At 44.6% G+C, this 24,266-nt stretch overlaps 1 protein-coding gene across 1 annotated transcript in view; it reads right to left on the bottom strand.

Annotated features, from left to right (window-relative positions):
- The window catches only part of PTPRS (protein tyrosine phosphatase, receptor type, S), a gene marked incomplete at both ends in the record, with an annotated part of 76,109 nt that overhangs the window by 50,755 nt on the left and 1,088 nt on the right, over window positions 1–24,266 (bottom strand). The window contains 3 exons of the mRNA XM_009585328.1: window positions 6,031–6,141; window positions 15,816–16,004; window positions 24,114–24,255. Coding sequence (XP_009583623.1) covers window positions 6,031–6,141; window positions 15,816–16,004; window positions 24,114–24,255 — 442 coding nt within the window. The remainder of the gene's footprint in view (window positions 1–6,030; window positions 6,142–15,815; window positions 16,005–24,113; window positions 24,256–24,266) is intronic.

Here is a 24,266-nt window from a genome sequence, read left to right as displayed (position 1 = left end):
GAACCATTTAAAACTCCCTGGGCTTGAAAAGAGCAGAGCAACAAGAAGCTCGAGCAGAGGGGAAAAAGGATTATCCCTGCAACGCCACAACTCCTACCTTTTGTAACTCCTGACATGGCATCACTGTGTGAAATAGGGGAAAATTTTTAATTTTGGTAAATTCAACCATGACAATCTGTCCTGTACCAACAGCAGCAGCTCTGAATACTCAGAGGTTGCTAAAGCACAGCCCACACAGCTCTGCAGTGCATTGTTCATTCTTCCTTTCCCTTTGTAATATGGAAGAGCATGCAGAGACACTCAGTCCTTCCATACAGTGCTCTATCTTGAGCCAAGCAGCTGGCTATTTGGATCAAAACAGAGCAATCGAGGTGGAAGTCTGAAGCTTTCAAAATTAAGAAGAGAACTACAAAGTGCTCCGTTTCAAGGGAGCAAAACAGCTGTGGCCATAGATCCTGGACATAGATCTCTGGGGCAAAGCCTGGACCCTGCACGTGTCGACTCACTGACGCTTGGAGAAAAATACCATCAGGTATGAGTGATTCAACCTGGTTTTACCCACCAAAGTGGAGTAAGCATCTCAGCCCTTTTGGGCAAAATTCAAAGCCTCTTAAAAAGGCCAAATATGTTTCCCTTCCATCCTAGCTGAAGGAAGGCCATGCAGCTCTCTGCATGGATGCCATACACAGACATTTGCTTTCTGATTAGCTATGAGAACTGCCAGGCTCTCAAACCAGCCTCCTCTGTGCAAGGAGAGGCATGAAGCTCTCAAACCCCACCAGTGAGACAGACATCTCCATACACAGGACTTCGAATCTGTCTTTTACTGCAATCACTATGGCCAGAAGTTTGATAGTATTTGTGGCCCCAAGGATACAGAGAAGCATCCAATGAGACTTTTGAAAGCGAGGGGAGTTGTATAGCTCCCATAAAAATCAGCATGCCCGTCTTACGGTGTGCTGACTTGCCTGCTGGAACTGTATCTTTCTTTGCACTGCCTACAGATGAAATCTGGACAATTCGCTCAGACTAGAAACTTTCATACACCCTAGGCTGGTGGCAGAATTCATCTCACCTGCTTCTGATCTGCTTTTGTGGGTCTCCATAAAGATGCTTCTGCATTTTGACCTTGGAAATTCCCTATTAGCAGACTCTTTGTTATTTTGGACCATGGCATGATCTGATCTGTAATAATACACAAGGCAAACCCTTAACCAATAATTTCAAGACCATGCCCATAACTTCTAGCAAACCATATGAACTCTTTTAGCCAGATATCAAGTCTCTATTTCCTCGCCCAGTGTCATTCCAGCCTACCATGACTACATTCAATTTAGCTTTAGTTTATTGTTGTTGATAGTATTATTATTTTTATTGGCTCTTAAGGAAGAATTTAATCTTAAAACCTTCTCAGATCACAAGAGATTCTAGCAGCAGCAGTGCAGTTTGGACATGTTAGAAATACTTTATAAAAGATAAAATAAACAAATAAAAAAAATGGTATATAAATCCCTTTTTAATTTCACCTAAATCCTGGAACTCAAACTCCTATTCATGAAGGAAAATCTTGTAATTAGTAGCGATTATCACCTTTTAGTCCTAGGCAGGAGGGAGGTGGGATGGGGACACCTCATTTCAAATACTATTCCTTCTCTCTTGCTCTTTTTAAATAGAACAAGCCTTTTTTTCTTCTTTTTTTTTTTTTTTTCTTTTTCTTTAAATAGAGCATTGGGGCTGGGGGATGTCTTTTGGCTATTGTTGGCATCAAAGTTAGAAGAGCCACAGCTGGCCACTTCAGAAAGACATTATCAACAGTGCAGCATTTCGGAGTGGTACCCTTGTATCTAAGGGGAGAGGGGGAGAGACTTGAAAGAGGGAGGGGGGAATACCAGCACTGAGGGTCCGAGCACTGAAATCTCAGCATTTTAAGAAAAAGAGAAGGACAGACAGAGAGAAAAGAGAGAGATAGAGAAAGAAAGAGACAGATACTGTGTCAATACTGCACTGGATTTCTCAAAAATCACACAGCTTTAATACCTGTACACTAGGAAAGCCACTCCTTTGGTAGATTATTGAGTAGTGAGGACTGATGGGCAGAGGGGAAATGCATAAACAGGGAAAGAAAGGGCATTCAATTCTGCAAAGGGCAAAAGCACCAAGTGCCAATGGTACAACTAACACACTGCGAAAAACCCACCTGTTTACTATCCCATGTGGCTCACCCACTCAGGATGCACACATGGGAGGCAACAGAAGCTTAACGGGGATAAACAGGGAGATGAGAAGAGGGAAAAGAGGCATTTTCAGCTAGAATGTAACTTGTCAGATTTCTTGTTGCTGTTTACAATAGAGATGCAGCTGCCAGATGTGTCCCAGCAGCCTCTTTCGTGTCTACCACTGCTGCATTTCTCTTTCCACGCTCCTTTAGAAAGGAGGGCTCTACCTTCTCCGGACCTGGCTGGTTTTCAAGGTGCCTGTAGCCAGGCAATAATGGTTCAATGACAGGGAAGAAAGAGGGTAAATGGGGAGAGGCAGAGCCATGAGACCCAGCTACCCTTCTGAAGAAGGTGGCTGGCTGGCTGCCCTTCACTTCCGACACTGCGAGGACAAGGCATCACCCTCCTACAAGGGAATCTGCCAAGTTCTGCTGATGAGACAAGGCACTGCCTGATGATGGGGCTCTCCACGCACATCTAGGTGCTAAAGGAAAGACAACTGCCTGTGATTCAGTAACACAGCAGGAAGCTTTCTGTCTACCCATCCTGGGCTGAAAGCAGATTAGCTCCCGTACGCAGTGTCTTAGGTATTACTGGAAGGAAATGGCCAGTTACCAGTGAGTTTTGCATCGCTGGGGAAGCCCTTCAGAGAGGGATCAGGGTTTTTCTTTGTGTGCAGGATGTGGAACAAGAGCCACACCTCCAAGAAATATGTAAGTAATAATGTGACCCAGGGTCTGCTCTAAACTCTTGGAACGACACCCTGGATTCTTACCATCTTTTCCACTTCCCAGATCCCTCCCTCCCCCCAAAACAAAGGCTTGTCCCAAATAGCAGGGCTTCCATGGACAGGCGTTAGAGCTGTGTGACTCCTTTCCTCCTGGACGGATTGAGGAGTTCAGTTACCACCGGGTGGGCAGGAACACTGGCTTCTCACAATGCGTTTGGAATAAACTACAGCACAGCATAACCAATCAAAACTGAAATAGGAAATCAAGAGAAAGCAAAAAACCCAACAGAACTGAAAATTTAGAAAGTAACAGTAAATCCACTTCAAATAAACCAGAACTGTAGAAGAAAAAAAACCCATAAATATTTATATATAGAAAAAATAATTCATAATTAATTTAAAAAGTGGCATGCAAAGAAGATTGTTACATTCTCCTATCATGCATCAGGCCCAATGTCCAAACGGCAAGGTAACCATGACGACAAAAAAGTGCAAGAACTCAGCAACATTACCAAAGGATGCATAGAGAGGCCCACAATGCAACTCAACTCATCTCTGCAAGACCCGGGAACGGGCGGGTCTCGCTCATCTTAAAGATTTCTTGCTTTTTCTCTTTTTATTTTTTATTTTTTTATTTTTTTCTCTTAAGAATGTAAAAATGTGGGTAAAGAAAGTAAAAAAGAAAAAAACCACACCAACCTTCTCGTAGCTCTGAGGGATGTTAAGGGGGTTTGATGCAGAACACAATGACATGAGGAGAAGAGAAAAATAGGGGAAACACAGAGAGAGTAAAAAAAGGCCTTCTCAAGGCTGTCAGCTGCAAATTGATTGTTTTTTTTCTCTTAATCAAAATAAAAAGAAAGGAAAAAAAAATGAAGATAGTAACGACCCTCTTTCCTGCCTTCCTAACTTTCCCCCTCCCATCCAGCTAGGTACCTTTTGTTTAAGAACAACCAAGGTCTGTACAGAGGTCAGACTGTGAGCAATTCTAGTTCAGAATCAGCACCCAACGAAGGTGCCAACCCCAGAAAGGAGTTCTCACTTCTTTAAGTCCATCTGCTCTCTAAAGAAGGGGGAGCGGAACCTGTACCAGGCAGAGACGACCCGATACAAAGGAGATCCCAAGCTGGATATCCACTCCCCCAGCCCGTGCTCCCACCAGCCCCACACCCGGTCCTGCTTGCACTAACTCCACAATGGGACTGAATAAGGAAAAAGAAATAATTAGAAGAAGAAAAGAAATGCAAAACAAAACCAAAACATTTCCTTGCAATGTTAAAACTTACAACTCCTATCCCAGGTGTTCTATAGAGACAAGCATGTTATGGAAGAAACAAGTCAATTGGAAACACAAGAGTGTTCAAGACTCTCTTAAAACAAAAAACGGGAAGAAAAATGTGCATGAACTTTCCCTCCCACCAAAGCAAATCCATTTCAGAAATTTGTTACCTTTCCACGATATTAACACACAAGAAACAAGGAATTAAACAGCATGAAAAACACCCAAACCACAGGCCGAGCTTGCTTAGACGGTGTTTTCTGCACTCTCTCGGCCGGCTAATGCTGGCTTTGTTTTTCAGGCAGGCCTCAGGTACACACAGGCTAACTTGGATAGAAAGAGGGCTATCCACCTGGAGCTGACTCTTATCCAGGTGCGGAGACAGGCAACTCCATGGTTACAACCTTTGTCTCCTGGGTAGTTTCCGAGTGGCCAGAAAGGTAGAGGAAATTTATAAATAAAAAAATAATGAAAAATCCCCACATTTTTTCCTGTTTCTTTTTTTTTTTTCCAAAAAAAAAGAACCCAAAACATTCCAGCTAAGCTGTCTGCAAAGGATTTAGCCCTGAATTAGTATCAGATCCAGATTTATGTTCCCAAAAGAAGAATTTCAGGGCCCAGGCGACAGGGCAAATTTTAAACGCAATTTTCCAGCTGGCCACAAAAGGCTATTTAAAAATTTAGCTTGGAAACATTAAATTATTAAAAGCCTTCTCTCCATGTGCATGTGATTTAGTGAGCGTGAGACACGAGAGAGAGAGAAAGAGAGAGAGAAAGGAGTGCACACAGGAGCATGGCTCTGCATTTGACTGCAGAGTTAACGTGAGTGTAGGTGGGAGGCGCTTCCTCTGTCGATGGGATGGAAATGGGAACAGTTTGCTGGGATGTAACTTTTCTTTTTTCCTCCCAATGGTATTTTTCTTTTTTTAAAAACGCGAGAAGGACCAGCCCTGCTCTCTCATTACCAAAAGGGTTTTGCTGTGGAAAGATATTAAATGAAAGCTACACACAAAATATTACAGGTCAGAGAGATTAAAATAAGATAACAAAGAAAGCAGAAAGGCTATTGCCCCACTGGATGTGAGAACATCGAGGGGGCATCAAGCAGAAGCCAATCCCCCTGTCATCTGTTCCCCAAGTTACATGGGTGAAGGAATCTGTCACTGTGGCAGAGATGTCTGCTGGCCGTGTCCAGCTTTCTGTGAGTCTGTGCCCACAGCCAGCGTTCGTGCCCAAGGAACCAGTGACAAATTACTGCTGGCAAAGGGAAAACCAGCTATGACTTAGGCGAGAAGTGAGAATGCACCCTCCTGTTGCAATCTGGTAAGATCCAGGGGACAGAGAGCTCAGTGGAGGGGGCTGAGAGGGTCCTCCCCTCCTCTCACACCCACACCAGTAGAACTGAAACCTTCCCACTTCCAGAGAGCAGGGATCCTTTGGGAGAAAAGGGGATTATGGCCTCTTTGCAGCCAAAGCTGTTCACTCCCCTCTGGGCCCTGCAGATTGATGCTGGCAGATTCTTGGGCACACTATTTTGGGTCACACTTGACTTCACTGTGGGGGACACAGCCTTGTATTGCTGCTCTGCAACGCTGGTGCAGTAGCTGGAGCCACCAGCAACGGCGAGGAAGTCAGGGTGCACCAGGATCCCCCTGCAAGCTCAGCAGCGCACTGTAAGGATCCAACTGATTAACACCAGTGCTTCCCCCGCGCTCAGGGACAAGATTGAATCAAACAGCTGGGGACAAAGGAAGGCCATGGGGAGGGAGATATTTGCCAGTGTTGTGAGCCGATGCGCTCCCTACCTCTCACGTAAAGGTTAGCAGGGGAGGAGTAGCGCACTCCAGCGCTGTTGCTGGCGACGCATTCATACTTCCCCTGGTCTGTCTCTTCGCTGCTTTCAATCTGCAGGCCACCTGGGAGAAGAAGACCGCAGCAAAGACACGATCATCACCATTTTGTTTTGTTTTTAAGAGAGAGCAATAGCATCAGTGTTTTGCTTTCTCCTCCCCTTGAGCTAATACACACTGGGACACTCCCTGGGACTCTTGGGCTACGAGCTCTGGAAGTACTGAGCCCTCTGCTGATATCAGCTAATGCCTGTGCTCAGCCTTACGGCTGGACACATACCCAACAGGAGGAGAAAATTTAATACCCCCCCTCTATACTAAGTGTTACTCTCCATACTGAAATGATCAGCAAAAGTATCAACTTTTGTGGCTTCTGCAATGCAGGCATTCTGCACCAGAACTCATGAAATCAACTTCAATAATCCATATTACTGTGATCCCCAGAAATCTATCAGAAGGCAGTTGACTTTCCCTTGCTCGATTTGAAGCAGTGACCATAAAAGTGAAAGGCTTTGTCACCCACTGCCTATGATCCCTGGAGCATTTTTATCCCTGCTGCCTTTGTTTTGTGCCTAAATACCTGATTCACAGGAAGCCTGCAGGAGATAAAAGTCAGTGTGAAAAGCACCTTACTGATAGTGAATTTTGCCAAGGGAAAACCTTCCAAATACTGCATTGGAGCTTTGAAATTGCCTGTGTGGTATACACCGACTGGGCCAAAAGGATTAAGGTTTTTCTTAAACCTGTACATTATTGCAGCCTGTAAGAATATACCCAGAGCCCATACTAAACACTCCTGTAAGCAGACATGCAGAGATATGCAGCATGTAACTACATGGAAGAAAATTGCCTCATTTACCTCAAAAGGCTTCATCCCTGCAAAATTCCAGTTAAATAATTCAACAGACTATCAAATGTTTTATGTATTAGGAGTACATGATTATACTACAGATATGGACAGAGTTCACATGTGGTAAGACTCTTAACTCCCACCTCTGCAAAAAACCCCTAAATATGAAAACCAAACGATTCCAGATCAGTGAAGTATTATCGATAAAATCTTAAGTGAGGAAAGTGCAAATGATATCAGTGTTTGTTGCAGATACAGCCTCTACAGGAAGGAAAAACCAATGTGTTCACATGAGGAGGACACGGAGCTCATGTTCCTCTGTGTGTGCACGGGTGAAAAAGGATGCTGCGTGGGAAGATGTGAGGCTGTGAATTTATGACAGGGATGGGGTGTGATAGTGCGACTCCTGCCAGCATCCACTGTGTCTGGTAGCTCCCAAAGGCAGAGCAGATAGAATTAAAAAACAAAAAAACCTAACCCAAGCCACTAAACCAAACTAAATTCATTTCAATCGAATCTGTGGGTATTTCAGTATAACAGGAGTTTGAACCAAACAGACTGAAGCTTCACACTGAGACACCAGCTGAGCATATTTCATACTGAATTACAGCTCGAGCATGCTCTGTCATCTGAAAGCTCCACTTTGGTGGAGAGCTGGTCAGTGAGTTTTCCTGGAAATTTCTGTTAATTTGGACAAATTTGTGGGTCGCTTCCACTGGTTCCAGACAAATTTTTTGTGCCGCTTGTGAGCACTGCTTGTCTGAGCGTACACCAGAGGAGACGAAGTCACACTGCAGAGCAGGAACAGAACCATGAACTGCAGGCAAGCAGCTTCGCCAGGGGAATAAGGACTCACCCCTTTCACCTTGACCACTGTAGCTTTGCTGGTAAATGCAATGGTGGAAATTATACTGTAGAGAGGTCAATGAGTTTTCAGCACTTGTCAGGAGCCAATAGAGATGATGTGTGAAAAAGTAAATCTCACCTACAGCACCTCCTGTTGCTTTTACCAGCAGAGAATTACGGACTTTGAAATTCCCCAGTGTAGATAAAGCCAAAGCAGGGTCTTCCAATTTTGCTGACTTTCAATGACAGCTTGAAGTCTAATATCTTTTTGTCTTCATTCAAGAGACAGTGCAGAAGCTACTTACCACGGGTATCTTTCCCAGAAAAACCTAAGGGTAAAAGAACGGGGAGGAAGGGGAAACAAGGCTCTGAAGCCAAACAAATGAGTACGCTGAGATGGTAAGTGCTGAAGATCTGAGTAAAGGATTGGAAAACTTTCACCACCATCAGTGGCTCGGGAGCACTTTGCACCAATCAAGAGAAGGCCCTAAGTATTTACCAAGCTTTGATAGCATTTAATGCTCAAGATAAACTTCAGTCCTTCACAGTCCTGGAGAGATTAGCTCTTAAAATTCTGCCATAAATCTGAGGCAGCACAGCCTGAGACGTTGTTAGAATAACAGTATCAGTATTACCAAGTGCACCCAGCAAACAAAAAAGGACATTATAACCATATATAAAATAAAGACAGGTATAAAAAAGAAATATCCAGAGGTGAAGCAGGACAAGAAAACATAACAACAACAACAACAAGAAGAATCTGTATTGAGCACAGGTCAATGAAACAGGAACTGAGTGGAGAGAAGTGTTTGGAGAGTGGGTGAGTGAGTGAGTTGGGGGTGTCTTACCTCGGATTGGTGTACCTTCTGCAAAGAAAACAAAGAAAATAAGTGAAAAGACTGTAAAACCCCGAACATCTGGACTGCCTGTGGGAAAAGGACCTGAGTCAAGGAAGACAGTTCCCAGTAGGAAACTTCCTGCTCTACCTCATCTTAAAATATAGGGACAGACTAAAGAGGGTTCGGGTACTTAAGGTGGGGATGCCCTTTTTAAAGCAGTCCAATTCAGCTGGCTGTTGACAGAGCCTCCATGGCACTTGGCTTGAAGAGTCTTAAGACTGCCTCCATTTTGTTGCTAAGAATGCAAAGAAAGTCTTCAAGCTCTCAGCTAACATTACTGTTTGCTACTTGCAGAACATATGATGAACCTGCATTTATATTCATCATTCCTGGGGAAAAGGGTCGGCATTATGGCCGTGCTAGCCCAGACAGGGAAAGGGACATCAAGGTACCTTGCATCAGATTAAGAGTTGCAGGTTTGATCCCACCTTTGCTAGCAAATTCCCCGTTCCAAACTTAAGTTACTGGCACAGATGTGTGAGGAATTCAAGGCATGTCCTTATCAGGGCCTTCAGTTATCCTTCAGTGGCTCCGCACAGAGACTGAAGCCAGATGCTCTGCACTAAAGAAGGCCATGCTAGTACACAAGTGCAAGGGCTACCTCACGCAACTGCTTTGGAAGCCTGCCTAATGCCAGTGCAGGAGGGGGGTTGTATGGCGAGAGAAGAGTCCTGCTACACTTGCCTGTTGACTGCATCTCCCTTGGGTTATTTTTATTCAAACCCCCTCCAGTTGTCTCTAAGTGCCTAATGTAAGTCTTCTGCCTAGGCAGCTCTCACAGATGAGAGGAAGTGACATTGTGGCTGGTGAACCATGCTACAGTCAATGGTAAAACCACTGTCCCCGTTTGACCTCCTGAGGTTGCAACCATCTTCCTTTGAAAACACGGCAGGTCCTTTTGCTCACAGTGGCATTCAAACTTGTCACACAGCTTATCAAAGAAGGGGTTTTAGTTGGTTGGTTTTTACCCCAATCCTGAGAACAGGGCAGATTCCGCAATTACAAGTATTGCTTCTTACCAGGGAGAAATGCAAGAGCTTCTCTGCAATGGTAACAATGCTGTCATTCTGCAGCACCTCCCAGCAGGGCTTGTATAGCACATTACATGATAAATATCAGCCTTACACTCTCTCCTCTCCCACAGTGAGGTACAGCAGCATTATTACCCCCACTTTACAGATGGGGAAACCGAGGTAGAGGTGAAGCAACTTGCCCAAAGTCACAGAGGGAAGTCTGTGGCAGAGGCAAGAACAGCAGTCAAAGCCTCCTGCGTGCCAATCTTCTGCTTTAACCACCAGAAAACCCCTTCCTTTCTTATCCTTCAGCCCTGTTCATCCTTCTTGTGCTGTGGTTCAATCCTCCATTCTCAGGATAGAAGGTAAAAATATATAGATACTGATTACAGTTCACCTTTATTTTTCAAAGGATATGAGGGAAGAGAGGTATTATAGTGTTAGGATATTAGATTCTAGTTATATTCAGCTTCTAGTTAAGAGGTTAGGTTATTTGCTAGAGAAAAGTTAGCATCTAGTTAGGATTAGGAACTAGCTAAGGTTAATAAAGCAGGTTGGTTAGCTATCAGGACAAAGGTTGGAGAGACAGCGCTTGAAAGAGGAAGAGGTGGGGGGAGCGTGTACTTGGGCAGATCTCCACACAGGAGATGGCAGGAAGGTTTTAAAAAGCGAGCAAGAAACAAAGCAGCAAAGGGTTATAGTTCAATTCAGTGGAAATAAAAACAGCCTCTGATACATCCTTCTGTCTCAAAACTGGAGTGAAAATCTGCCATCTGTGGCACAAATCTGGAACAAGGCTAATGGGAAAAGGGTAGAGGAGGGGAAGAGACCCCAACATCACCCACTGCTATAAAGCTTCTTTGGCCTTGGCTAAGCCTGGCAATTTCCTGCAAAGGTTCACTCTGTTTGACAGGAGAAACACACTGAAGTTAGAGCTATGTAAGCATAGATACAACAGCAGCCGTTGCCTTCTTGTGTCATTGTAGGTTGGTTATTCCCTGTTCCCTCTAAGTATCAGTGCTGCCCCTGGAAATAGGTTGTCAGCACCTCTCAGAGGCAGACTGTCTTGGAGACAGTGCTCTTGGAAAGCAAGATAAGCCAAGCAATGCCACCTTGGTCTTTCCAATTCTAACTCTGACACACGGGACATAAAGGTGAGGAGGAGCAAAACATGTTTTGCAAGATGCCCCACACCAGGGATGGAGGGGACAGAATTTGAATCAAAATGAGATCAAGTAACTTGCAAGGAAAGAACAGTAGTTTCAATGGCGGCAGGGACACAGATGGTAGATTTTCACTGTTGGAGTTTCACATCTAACTAGCTTCATATTTAATATAGGGGCAGCAGGATGGTGCTAGAAGAGGGTATGAAATAGATTAATTATTCTGAAGAACTTTGACAAGTTCTCTAAGATTTGGTACGGGGTCATGGTGGTGGAGGGGAGGTACCCACATTCAATAGCTGGCTTGCCTGGTGTCCTAAACAATGCATGAGCAAATGCACAAGGCTAACCACTGTCCAGGGCAGAATAAGGGCACCAGCTTTGCAGGAAAACTAAAGGAGGAAGAACTCACACTGGATGCTGACTTTCTGAGCTGGTGAGCAAAAAAGCTGGTTCTGAGATGCCACATGCAAAGTATTCATATTGCCTTCCACAGGCTCCCAAGGATCTGAAGATCTCCCTATTCAGGGCAAATTTTAAGGCTGCATGAGCCCAGACGGCCAGCCTAGTGTTTAGCAGCAGAGGCAAAAGGCAGCTTAAAGGACCTGCCTCTGGATTATAAAGGACCAAGATGATGCCAGGCAGAATACCACGTGCAGGTGTCCCCCTCTGTCACAGAGGATCTGCTCTTCCACCATCCCTTCCTCTGACTTCCCACACAGCAAGCTGCCTACGGATTCTCCAAGCCTTGAAAACAGGGAGAGGAGGACAGTCACCATTGCCATGGCAATGACAGAAAACACATCCCCACCTTCTGTCAGGCCACGTGTGAGAACATGTGTGTCCTATGCTCCTCTCCCGAGGGCTGGAGAGAGCTTTCTATTCTAAACAAGCAAGCAATCATCACGGGTCTTCTGCAATTTTAAAATGCCGGATCCTGGCTGACAGCTGCAATTGCTACATCTCTAACAACAAAAGGGGACTTGACACACGGAGGAAATGTGACGTGAGTTCTGCAGACAGGCTCCTGGCTTCTCAAGGGACAGAGATGATCTGGAGGGGGGGCTTTTCCTTTGCTTAACCCTTTCCCATAGCCTGTGATTTACAGCACCAATTTGAAAATGTCGCACCCCCACCTGTCCCTTCTGAAAATGCCAATAACCCTGTTAGATGTGAAACTCCAAGACCTCCTGCAGGTGTGAACACAATTATCACAGTTCCAGGGTACAAGCTATTGTGTAATTGGGGAATTCCAGGACAACTGTTGCTAAGTTGCAAAAAAAAAAATCTATCCAATGTTAGGAGGTTCATATATAGCTGTTATCTCTTTATACAGATATATTAATTAGGATGATTATTATTCTTTTTGTAGCCTGCAATACCCCTGCAGAAATTCATTAAGAGGGCAGAATATCCCTACTGAAAGAGTTAGTAGAAGAAATGCACAGCATGCCTCTCAAGAAGCTGTTACAAAGGAATTAGTTTAAAGGGCAAGGGTACAAATCTGGACATTAGCAGGTTTGGGGTTTTTTGGTTTGATTTTTTTTTTTTAATTGAACAAACTTACCAAAGGTCTCTGAATGTTAAAAAAAGGTGAAAAAAAAGAAAAAAAAAGGAAAAAATAAGTTTGTTATAGCCAGTTATTTAGAAAACAGAAGACAACAACAAGACACAAAAGGTTTTAGTGTTTCTATGATGTAAGAAGGTGGCTGCAGGCTGCCTCCCGTTATCCCCCCTAGGTGGCACGGCTGAGCAAAGGACATTGGCTTCTACTTTAAATGTCCTGAGACTGCTCGCATCGGGGTTAAGCAGAAATATCCATTTCTCTTCCACCACCATGAGCAATTAGACAACCTGGGTCTCTAAGGCTGAGATGTTCATGTATGTCTAAGGGAAGCAGGAGCCTGGACAGAGGTTCTTCCCATGCTCCTTTGATTGACAATTCAGCTTTTCATTCAGTCAAAACCCCCAAGCATTAAATGATTTCCAGTTGCTTGGAAAGTTTATCTGGAGATGGAAAGGAGAAGAAGAAATACTGGATAGAGAAAACCCTCTATGATTAATGACATATCACCTGTTTCTCAATTATACTGAAGACCCATAAAATAATGGGTCCACGGGATGATGTGAATATAATGACCATGGTCTCGAAGGTCCATTTATATTGCCAGCAAAACATTCAGTTTTTTTAATATAAATGAGAACCAAATCTGGACACAGCTACCCAATTTTGCAGAGCTCTATGTATGACATTTCACTTGTACCTTTTAATGAGCTAATTTGCATGTTTGCCACTGACTCATATATTGATATAAATTCAGTTCTTAACACCCTTCGTAATAAAGCAGCATGGCTGCTATCCTGATGACTTTATCTCCAAGACAGAATCTGGGTGGCTGTCCTGTCCTGCTGCTCTCTCAGCCTGTCCCAGTCTCCATCAGGGAGCAATGCACAGCCAAGTCTTCAGAGACAACACAGTCGCTGGCTTCTATGCTAAGCCTATTAGCACGAAGCGCAGAGATGAAGTTGTGATTTAGTACCAGGGTCACTCCTCCTCCCTGCACTCCTGTTCACGGAGGGCTTGTCAAACACCCGTTAGTTGGGTGTAATTGTTTATCCCCAAGGAGCTAGGCTGGAGTCATACTGATGACCTGCGAGTGAAAGACACTGAAGCTCATTAGCAGTGTCCTGAAGCATCCAATGCCCTAACGTGTGCTAGTGCCACACTTCTGGCAGCAAAGTTTGTTTTCTGGAAAGATAAATGTATTAAATTAAGTTCTGACTTTAGCAGCACACGCATCATCAGCACTCAAACAGGCATCACCTTGCACATCACACTCAGGTTAGAAATACACACTTGAATCTGCTCTGCCTTGGTCTTAAAACAACTCCTTTCCACTGACTGAAATACTAACGCAGTACAGATGACCCTAATGTTCATGTGTGTTGCATTTTCACAGGCCTTTGCATCACAGAACATGCAACTTTTGAAAGGTCATAAAAGCAGATGAAATAGGGGAACTCAGAAGACTGTCCAGGAATCTGCGATCCCTTTCACACAAGCAACAGGTTTCCGCCCCTAAGGACAACAGGGATGCTTCAGGGTTTCCCCAGCTTACTAATTCAAAGCAGCTGTAAATGAGATTAATTCTCAGCAGGTATCTTCTGATTTATCAAAAAGGTCAAGGGTTCACTCTGAAGCTAACCAATTCACTGGAATAAAAATGCAGCACTCAGGTGGCTTTAAGGAAAACACCAGATCAAACCTAGTTAAGGAGCATAAAGGCATTCTAGCAAGATGATAAATGTATTAAAAATAATCTGCCTGTGCATTACTCACACTTCAGCTCATGGTCACAGAAGCATGATATAATTCTAGTTTACCTCTCATTATTTATGCTGAATGATTTTTTTTATTTGTATTTGCCTCAGCTGTTACGATAAAACAGGGAGGTCAATCTCATCTGTGTTTGTGGGATTCAACAATCCATTCTAATTCAACAAAGCAGTTTAAGTATCTGCTTGTAGATTTGCTTCACTGAATAAGGATGCATTTATGCAGGTGTATAAAAGCTACACTGAACTGGAACTACACTGAATCTTTTCCACTAGTGGCCCACAGAACTAAAAATCTTTATACAGCATCTTTGCCAAACAAAGCAAGAGAAAAACCAGGCAGTTACATTCTCTGATGTTCAGATCCAGCATTACAGTAGTCAGAACTGATTTCTTCAGAGCCAGCAGAGGTCTGGGCAGAAGTAGTCGACTATCGCTTGACTAGCTGACTTGTAAAATGTCTAACAGGAATAGAGCAACCCCAGTTGCTTCACTGAAGCCTCTGCTTTCCCTTTGCCTGCAACAATGCCATTCTTTCGCCAAAAAGACTCTTGAAAATGCTCCATCTCTCTTGGCCAAAGGAATGTTCTGAGTAGCTGAAGTGACACTGGTGCTTGCTAGGTCCAACCACACAGACACGTTTTCTCCAGGCTGGGTCAAAGCACTCAGTCTAAGCAGTATTTGAAAAGGATTATTTCTTGGGTTAGTTTTTTGTCAAAAAAGTAAATGAAGAAGCTTGTTTCATTTTTGCAGCTATCAGTGGAAGAGCTTTATCAATAGTATTAAAAAATAAATACACCTGTGCCCTCCTTGTACACAAACACACATTCTCACACAGTAAACTGGCAGATTCAACAAGTATAAAAACAGCTCCTGAAACGTGAACATTAAGAGATATCACATTGACACACACACAAAACAAACATAAAACAAACAAAAGAGACAGATGGACAAGCAGATGGGGAAAGACAGAAAACTGACAAGAGCCACGGAGCTGGGGTACATCTGTTCATGGAGATCCACTCCATGGGCACTGCCACTGAGCACCAAGGGGTCACTCCAGAATGCCCACAACTGCTCTGCAGCGATGACTGCAGGGACTTGAGGCCAGAGAGAACCTGCAAGAGTGTTCCTCAGTGCCAGCTTTGAGAGGCTCAATTTACACCAACAGGATCATGTTTTGACAGTCAGAGGCTGCCTGAGCTGTGGACCCTATACCAGCTGCATGTGGCCTAAAATGCCATGTCTGCTGTAGTGGTTTTCTTTCTTCCTTACCCAGTCTGAGGAAGAAACCCTCAGCTCCCATCCAGTCCCCAGTTCCCTCTGAGCTGAAAGAGCACCATTATCCAGTGAACTAGTTACTGCGTCTCCTGGACGGGAACCAGCTTCCCTGCTGTGATTCCCTTTATGTCAACTAGGCAGTAGGGAAGGCCAGGAGGATGGGCTGGAGGGGAAAATACTCCAATCACTCCCTGAGTGAGAACATGAGTCCCAAAACCAAAGAAAAGCTAATGCCCCAATCCACACCAGTGGTGCCCGTGTCAACCCTCTCTTCTGCTTCAGAAACCTCTGAGCAGTCTCTTCATGTCTCTGTCTAGGTCTCAATTCCTCTAGTCTCACGCAGAGACCTTACCTGATCTCAGTTGTTTTATTCTCCCATTGCTCGCGCTGGGGTCGACAGGCAGGAAGTCTTTAAACCAAGTGATCTCTGGGTCTGGGTTCCCACTGGCCGCACAGAGCATTGTGGCTGTTCGTGTCCGCTCCACCACTTTCAGCTGGGGCCCCATATCAATGTTTGGGAAGCCGGGAGGTAACTGGTCCTCTAGTGGTAGAGAACAAAGGAAGAGTGGTTAAACACATACAAGGAACTGGGGCAGCTGAAGGAGCTGTTCAGTGGAATACACCGAAGAAAGCATCAGGCAGACTTGCTGCCCAGTACGCTGTGCAATGCAATTTAAAACAAGGCTACAGTAAATCATCCAGAGATGGTTTGTGAAAACACATTATACAGGAAAATTTACCAGCTTGTCCATTTCGTGTGACTATGCTAACATCCCACATGAAGATTCTACATTTAAATGCAATCTATTAAAAAAAAAAAAAGACCCTAATAGTAATTTCAAAGTTTCTCCAGGTCTTGCACTGAATCCCTCTGTCAGGTAAGCGACTCGCACTTACTTGTTTTTACAGCAGAAGCTGTGCACACATATGGCAAAGATCGCTGCACTGCAGAGTACAGTCTATACAGTCTCATTTAAAAGGAGTGGTTCCTCTTCCCCCTCCAAACCCTACAGTACAAAACAAACTGCACAAGAGAAATAATGAAAGCAACTACGTGAAAAGGCCTGTCAAAGACACAGTGGAAACTAGGAGAGAAAGGAGAGGAAAATACCATCCAGCTGCAGGTACCAGAGGGGACACGCATAACAACAATAAGCCAAGTGCTGTCAGACAGGGTGTGATTTTTAGATTTATTAATTCAGAATGCTGCTGCCCTAGAAGAAGAGGGACATGGCACCAGCACCTAGAAGACAGGCTCAACTGAGCTTCCTGCTTCCTCTCAAACTTGCCTTTGCTTTCACTAATGAGGGTGAGGATGCTGACTAATTTGTGATAACTAATACAAAAGCCCAGTGCTTCCCCCATAATCTTTGTCACGACCTCCTAACTCATGTGGAAGAGAGCTGTCTTACGCTGGCTGTTACAGCTCAGGAACATGCCATTGTCTTCCCCCAGAAAATCAGTCTTTGGGAGAGGGCAGCCTGGAAGGAGGATGCAGGCACCAGGGTGAGACTTTGTAGGGATTCTCCATCATTTTAAATGAGGCATGTTGAGGAATCACAGCCTCGGGAATCTACGGTATTAAATCTATCCCAAAAGCAGGTCAGGGAACAGAAGGGAAATAACATAAAGGATTTTAAAAAGGTGGGATCTTTAAAAAAGTAACATACATCACAATCAGCCCCCCACTGAAACCAATGGGAGCTCTGACAATGGCAGCAGAGATGGGCTGGAAACCCTTGCCTTGGTTGGGAAACATCCCTGACAACTGCAAACACAGCAAGAGCTCATTTCCTACTGTTGGCACATTACGTATCAGAAGCAATGGAGCCAAACTACGTGTGGCTGAACCCAGAGACAGTGGAACAAGAGAGAAACCCAGTGGCCTTGCTATGGTGGGTGTCTTTTCCTGAATCGCCAGATCCCAGTACTGCTCTACGCGAGCTCCAAACACGCATGATTTGGGTAAGAGCTATTCCACACTGCTGTGCCTCACACTCAACTTCTAAAAATCTGTGAAGATCAGGAAGGCAGAGCTAAAGGTTTGTGCGGTGCTCTGATACCTGAAACTCTTGTCTAATACCGTTATTAGCAGCGTACAGCTACTGCAGAGAAGAAAAGGGTTTAAATGCCTCAATTGTGTGTTTAAAAATGTGCATTGTTTCCTTCCTCTGACCATTGTTGGAGAGTTATAAAGGATCTATTGTGACTCACTAGAGTGTGAAACGTATTAACCACACCTCTCCTCATATATCAAAGGAATCTGACCACAAACAAAAACATGTACCATTTTATGTACCGCTAAAGTAATACAGATCTCCTAGTATGGACAAACTTACAGTTGTATAAAGGCATAGTCATTTCAGTGCATCTGAAGCACCTCTAAACCAGGGTATTGCATTCCGAATAGAAACATAAACATCTTTAACTAGGGACTGAACCAAACCTTTGAGTTCTCAGTTCACCAGGCTGTGCTGGGGTCTTGTAGGAGTCTCCAAACAGTGTGTGCTCTCACAGATCACGTGTGCTGCAAAACCCTAGCCCCCCCCGCCAAGAGTGAGCTCAGGACAGAGGGGCCCTGGGAATTGCTTTGCCTTTGCAGAGCTTTCAGCCAGGCTTTTAATGTCTTCTCTTCCTTTCTGCTATTTAACCAGGCGGTGGTGTGTTGTTAAGGAGCCACGGAGCTGCTGCCGCATTGGCTGCAGATGACATCATTATTGATTACCGCTTTTATCCTGCTCCCTGGTGATGCTACTCCACCTGGCTCAAACCTGTGTCCGTTAATTTCATGAACCAATTAATCCACAGAGAGAATAGCCCTCTTGACTTGCAGGGTATGTGCGTGAGTGTGTGTGCGCACGTGCGCGTGTGTGTGTTGGGGGAGGCCTGGTACAACTATTATTACTGAGTGTTTCTAATTAAACAAAAATGTTAATCTTGCAGCACAATGTGCAGAATTCCTCTGAGTTTAATTAAAACAACTGCAACTAGAGGCGTGATCAGATTTGAGGATCAGATCAGTGGAGGAAGCATCTCTGAACATCACATATTGCACTGATTCAAGTGCTCAGATTTCCTTCCTGCCAGGAAAGTGAAACTGCCTTCATCCCCTAACAATTGGATTCCCTGAAATAATGCAATTACAACCTCAACTCAATCCCCACAAAACATGCACACACATGCCCTGCCACCCTCGCCATCAATCCCCGAACACCAGCCCAAACCTGTTACCAAATAAATAAATAAGGGATGGTTTGGATTGTGAATTTTCTTTCTAAAAGCAGCCCAGGCAACTGCAAGAACAAAGAATCAAGATGCAAGCTGAAGATGCTTCAAGGGCACATCTGGGCAGCTGCCTGCTGTTGAAAATCATGCTAGCTTATGCAGGCAAATGTTTTCACGTGTTGCACTTGCCATATTAACAGAGCATCACGAAAACCCCATTCATACCTGCTCTTAGACTGAGTTGTTTAAAGGCCTCCCCGATGAAAAGCTAGTGAATTATCTTAAGGCCACTGAACAAAGTAGGGTGAGAAAGAATAGGGGAGGAGGGATGCAGGGAGGCAGGGAGAACAGAGAAGAGCACTTCAGCATTCATTTATAATAAATCCTACCAGAGGACATGCTCTGTGCTGGGGAACATGCTCCGAACCAACCTGGGCGCATGCGCTGACACACACAGAGTCATACAGTAAAAGCAAGGGTCGCCAGCTACAGCAAAGGGAGACACCGGTGCTCGCTGTCTCGTTGTCGCTCTAGAAGGTGGCAGCTCTGTGTTTAGATAATTAGCTGTGCTAGAAATGAGGATGATAAAGGAAGATAAAGCGGGTGTTGCTGCTGCTCTTTTTCCCGCAGGATGTGCACAGTTGTTTAATAATTTAGAGAAGGAGGGTGTGAGCACATACAGACACGCTATGTCTTGAATGCAGAAAGCCACAATGAGGATGCTGCTGGAGTAACTTCTCGCTCTTCTCTGGAGTGGCCCAGCTCATGGATGCTGGCTGATCTCTAAGCAGTCAACTATCCTCGCTTCACGGTGGAAGAACCAAGAACAGAGAGAGGAAGCAGCTTGAGTGACACTAGTTTTAAGCAGAATCAGGATCAAAATCCAGCACTCCTGAAACTTATCCCTGTTCTTTTCATTAAGTTTATGAACACTTACAGCTGCCCCCTCCCCAACAGGTATCCTGGCATTATGCACCTTGTGAAATTACATTGACAAGTTATTTCCATCAATGTGTATGTACCTGTGTCTTAGTTAACTGTTCTTTCCAAAGACAATTTTAATACATGGAGGAGTCTCGGTAACATGCTTTGTCTGTTGATTCCATTTATTTTGATCTGAAAGTTTTATTATGAAAATAATAATAGCTTAACAATGTTATTAAAAATTTGCAGGCTTATAGACAATAAATACACACTTAGATATGTGTGTTGGACCCCGTAACAGTGCAGGCAATACACTGCCATCCCTGCACTAATGTATCCCTATGTACCCTCCTTATAAAGGCATCTGAGTTAAAATCACTCTGACATTATTCATAAGCTACAGAACTGATCTGCTTTCAACATGGCCTGATTTTCAGGTCACTATAAGGAAAGCAAAACAAGTCAAGTTTGAAGAAAGTCTGCCAAGAATTTTTCAAGTGGCAAGGTAACATTTCAGAGGGGCCAGCTTCTCTTTAGTATGTGCTCCTGTGGGACTCGATGCTTTCTGCTGAGCATCTAGAACTGATTTTTATTTACCTTTTGCTGATCTAAAGCCAACAATTACAAAAAACAACAAAACAGCAGGGATCTTGCTAGAACTTTATACATGCCCACACCAGATGTCCTCTTGGAGTAGGAAATATGTGAGGAAAATTTCAGGCCAGAATTGTTAAGAGAAATGTACGAACACTTCATAAAAAAAGAATCAACAGGGAATCACTAGAAAGAAGTTCTGAAAGTCTGTCCATAGCAGCCTGAATCATACTCTGGCAGTAAGTACCACAGACCTTACATTCTAATATCCAGTTTTCCTCAATCTTCCAGAATGCAGTAATCCTCAGGAAAAGATAGCATTGGCCAGTATGCAGCAAGCGATATATCAGGGCACAGTAAATTTTGTTCCATTACATTTAACTGGACCAAGCACTGGTTTTTATGGGATCATGCTGCATTTACTAACGACTCACAAAGGGTAACCTCCACGGAACTCTCTCTATCAGCTTCAACAGAGCAAAGAACTAAGCCCGTCTGGCCTATGCTTGAAACCCAGCCTGTGCCTCCCAGCAGCGGAGGCAATGCAGGCAGAAAGTTGCAGCCAGGCCCCCCTGTACTCTCAGCCCACTCAGCTGCTGACAGCGTAGGACAATCCTTTGCAGCACGAGAATCTCTGTCTCAGGCTACTAAAGAAGTGGAGGGAAAGTGTAATCTGTATACAGGAAGCAATAATAATAATAATAAAAATGATGTATATCTTTCCTGGGAGTGTGGAGCTTAGAGAAACTGCACCAACTGGGAGCTGGGGTGCCTGTGCCCTCTAGCTTCCTTTCTGTGTCAGTTATAATGAAAAATGACAGCGGCTGGAGTCAACAATAACTGGAAAATGCTTCCCAAAACCACTTTCTCTCCTTTTCTTTGGGCTCTGCAGGAAGCAGGTTTGCAGGCACTATGTCTAGCCAGCTGTGGAAAGAACAGCACGTCTCCACAGCCCTATCAAAACCTAGATCCCTTGAGAAACAGAGCAGGAAGGACAAACAAGCCAGCAGAGCTGGTGTTAAGAGACTTTGTATAAGTTGAATGCTGTCCATCATAAGCTCTGCTTCTCAGAAGCTCCCAAAGGTTTCCTCTCCTGCAGCTTCCTGTTTTTAAGTGAATGCATGTGGATTTCTATCAGGGTCTGATCCAGGAGTAGTCATGTGCATAGGCAAAAAGGGGTTTACTCTCAACCCCTTCAGCAGCTGCATCTAGTAGGGAAGAATGTATTATCTGTTTCTCTTCTGTTCATGAGGCTGTCTCGACTGGTGTTGAGGAAATCCCATAACTGTTCATGCACGTGTACAGCATGAAGGTACCCACATGTATTTCTAACAGTGATTACAACAGCACAGCCAACAGGCTGCAGAATTACTACAAAGCCCGTCCTGCAGAGTTTGTGACAGCTGGGGCCCAGGTTTCCATACGTCACAGCATACCAAGGTACCAGCTTCCGCAAATGACAGCTCACATTCATCTCCAAGCTGTGGAGCAGCCCCCATCTTTATGCTAAGGATTAGTTCTGAAAGTGAGAGAAGAGAGACGGAAAGGAGGAGGAGGCCTTGCAAGGAAAGATAGAGAAAAGACAAACAGGAGAGTGGGTGAATGCAGAAGCAGGGAGGAAAAAGAGAGGAGTAGATGCCAGCGTGCTAACATTGTGGAGATTAGTGGATTTGTGCTTGGTCCTTTTAACTTTCCCAGTGGAAAAGTTTCCCATTAAAAATGCGGATAAAGAGGAGACAATCTTTGCTGTGTGAAAGCTAAGGAAAGATTAGGATGGGAAAGAGAGGGTATGCTATAAAAACTGCTTCCTTGATGCTCTTCAACAACATCTTGGCCCAGGCCTGCAGCTAATTACTGCTCCCCCAAATTTCGTGAACTGGGTACCCTAGCTGCTCTTGCATAGTCAGTTAACAAAGCTACCAAACAAGGTCCTGTTAGGCAAACAGAATAGGAGTGCTTGTGAAAGCAGCACAACACAGGAGCAAAGCACACAGTAATAATGTTCTGGTGGGATGAGCAAAGTGCATAATTAGTCAGGCAGTGGGGAGATGTAGCTCCTGTTCTGTCATCTGTCTCTCTAGTTGACATGTGTATGATGCCGATACCGGAAGGAAGAGCTGCAAAAAGACATGTACGAAGAACTTCGGTCCCTAAGGACAGTTACTGAGCTCAGCTCGTCATTTCCCATACACTGCAGCTTTCTTTTGGTGGAGAGTGCCTAAAAAACGCAGTGAGAATCCAGGCAGTTTGTGAGGGTAGCAGCTGGAGGACAACCTTCTCTCTTGTCACTGCTTCTAACTAAATTCAAGGGGTAGAAATTTTGAGTATGACTGCAGGGGCACTTCTCCCAGACTGTCACAGCTCCCAGGGAATATATGGGAATCAGTGTGAAGAATAAGGCTCCCAGCCCTCTGGGATAACCAGCTAGACATACTCTTGTCATAAAGTGCTGTTCCAATCTCCTGACAGATACATCCCACCACGTACTGCTAATAGAAGGTTAAATGCCATGCCAGGCAAAGGAGCTACACAAAGATTTAAGTGCACCTACCATGGGCCTACACGCTCAAAGGCAGCCAACATTTTGACAACACAGAGCCTGCCAGGTGGGCAGCAGAAGGGATATTCCCCGCTACAAGGGAAGGTCAAGGGCTTTGCCATGTGCCCTTTATGTCTGGTCTTTATTTACTGCTGTACGTTGGGGATTTGCACACAAATTTCACTCTGCACTATTAGGGATGTGCTCACTCTCTGTTCAAACAAAAGGATTTGAGATGCTCTTGGAGAGAACACTGAAATTGCTGAAGAAAAGGCAAGTGGTGTACAGGCAGAGCTACCACTTGGCCTCATAAGGACCACACACTGCCTGGAGCACCTAAAACTGCTGTTAGCAATGCTCACTGCAGAAATAATGGCTCTTCCTGCAAGTGCCCCTACTCAAAAGCCCGTGGCTCTTCTATAGCATCTCCTGCTGATGGCTTCATCAACAGCCGATGCTCCCAAGCTAAACTCCCTTCAGGAGCTCTCAGGCAGTTATCCACCTCACCCTTTTTGCCAGGATCACTTGCACTGCCCTGTGGTTTGAACAGAGACCACCACGCATCTTTTCCCCTAAAATGGGTCAGTTTTAGCAAGCAGCCTAACAGTGTAAAATAGAAATTTTACAGATCTCCAGGGTAATTACAGTAAACATCCAGAGGCATCCACAGCAACAGCATATTGTTCCCTCCCACACATCAAGTTCAGGGACCATACTTCAAACAGATGACATGTTAACATCCTCTATAGTGGAGACAAGTGAAAAAAAGAACTAGAACAAAATGGAGAGGGGAACTGTTTTCTTAGAGAGTGCATGAAGCAAAGGACCTCTGGAAAGAGGGAAGATGCCCAGAAGAAGGGCAAAATAGGTATCTTGCACAAGGGAAGAGGCTGGCATTGCTACCAATGGCGTGAAAGCCCATGCAGGTGCATAATCATCTTAGCCTCAGTCCATTAAGTGATTCCTCAATTGAGAAGGTTTTCTTGGGTGTCTGGGTGAATGGTGCCACGTTTCTGAGGAGAATGATGGTCCTGCTCATAAACCTGGAGAAGGAATCTTTATTGGAGGGGAGGGAATATCATAGAGTCATAGGATAATTCAGGTTGGAAGGAACCTCAGCACATCATCCAGTCAAACCTCCTCAAGTGGTCCAGTTTTAGCTTTGTTTCTTACATAGCAATTTTATGACTCTCCGGGATAATAACAGCAAACAGATCTGACAGGTCAGAACAAACCGAAAAAAGGAGGACTTCGTGCCTTGGCCATATGTTTTTTGATAGCCTTCCCACTCATCTCAAGGAAGGGAGAAGCTGAAGAGTCCCTTCTCCCCTGTGACACTGACACATGGCAGGCAGACATGCTCTTTACCTCGGAGGACGGTGAGCTTGGCATGGACGGTGACCTCCCCATGAGGGTTTTGAGCAACACACTCATAAATGTTCTCATCCCGAGGAGTCCGGAGGGGCTGGATCCTCAAAACAGCACCTGCACTTTCATCAAATTCAATTGTCTGGGGGATAA

This window comes from Fulmarus glacialis, unplaced genomic scaffold, assembly GCF_000690835.1.
Source record: "Fulmarus glacialis isolate BGI_N327 unplaced genomic scaffold, ASM69083v1 scaffold46509, whole genome shotgun sequence".
Classification (NCBI taxonomy): domain Eukaryota; kingdom Metazoa; phylum Chordata; class Aves; order Procellariiformes; family Procellariidae; genus Fulmarus; species Fulmarus glacialis.
The sequence above is the reverse complement of the archived record's forward strand: the minus strand, read 5'-3'. Positions and strand labels throughout refer to the sequence as shown.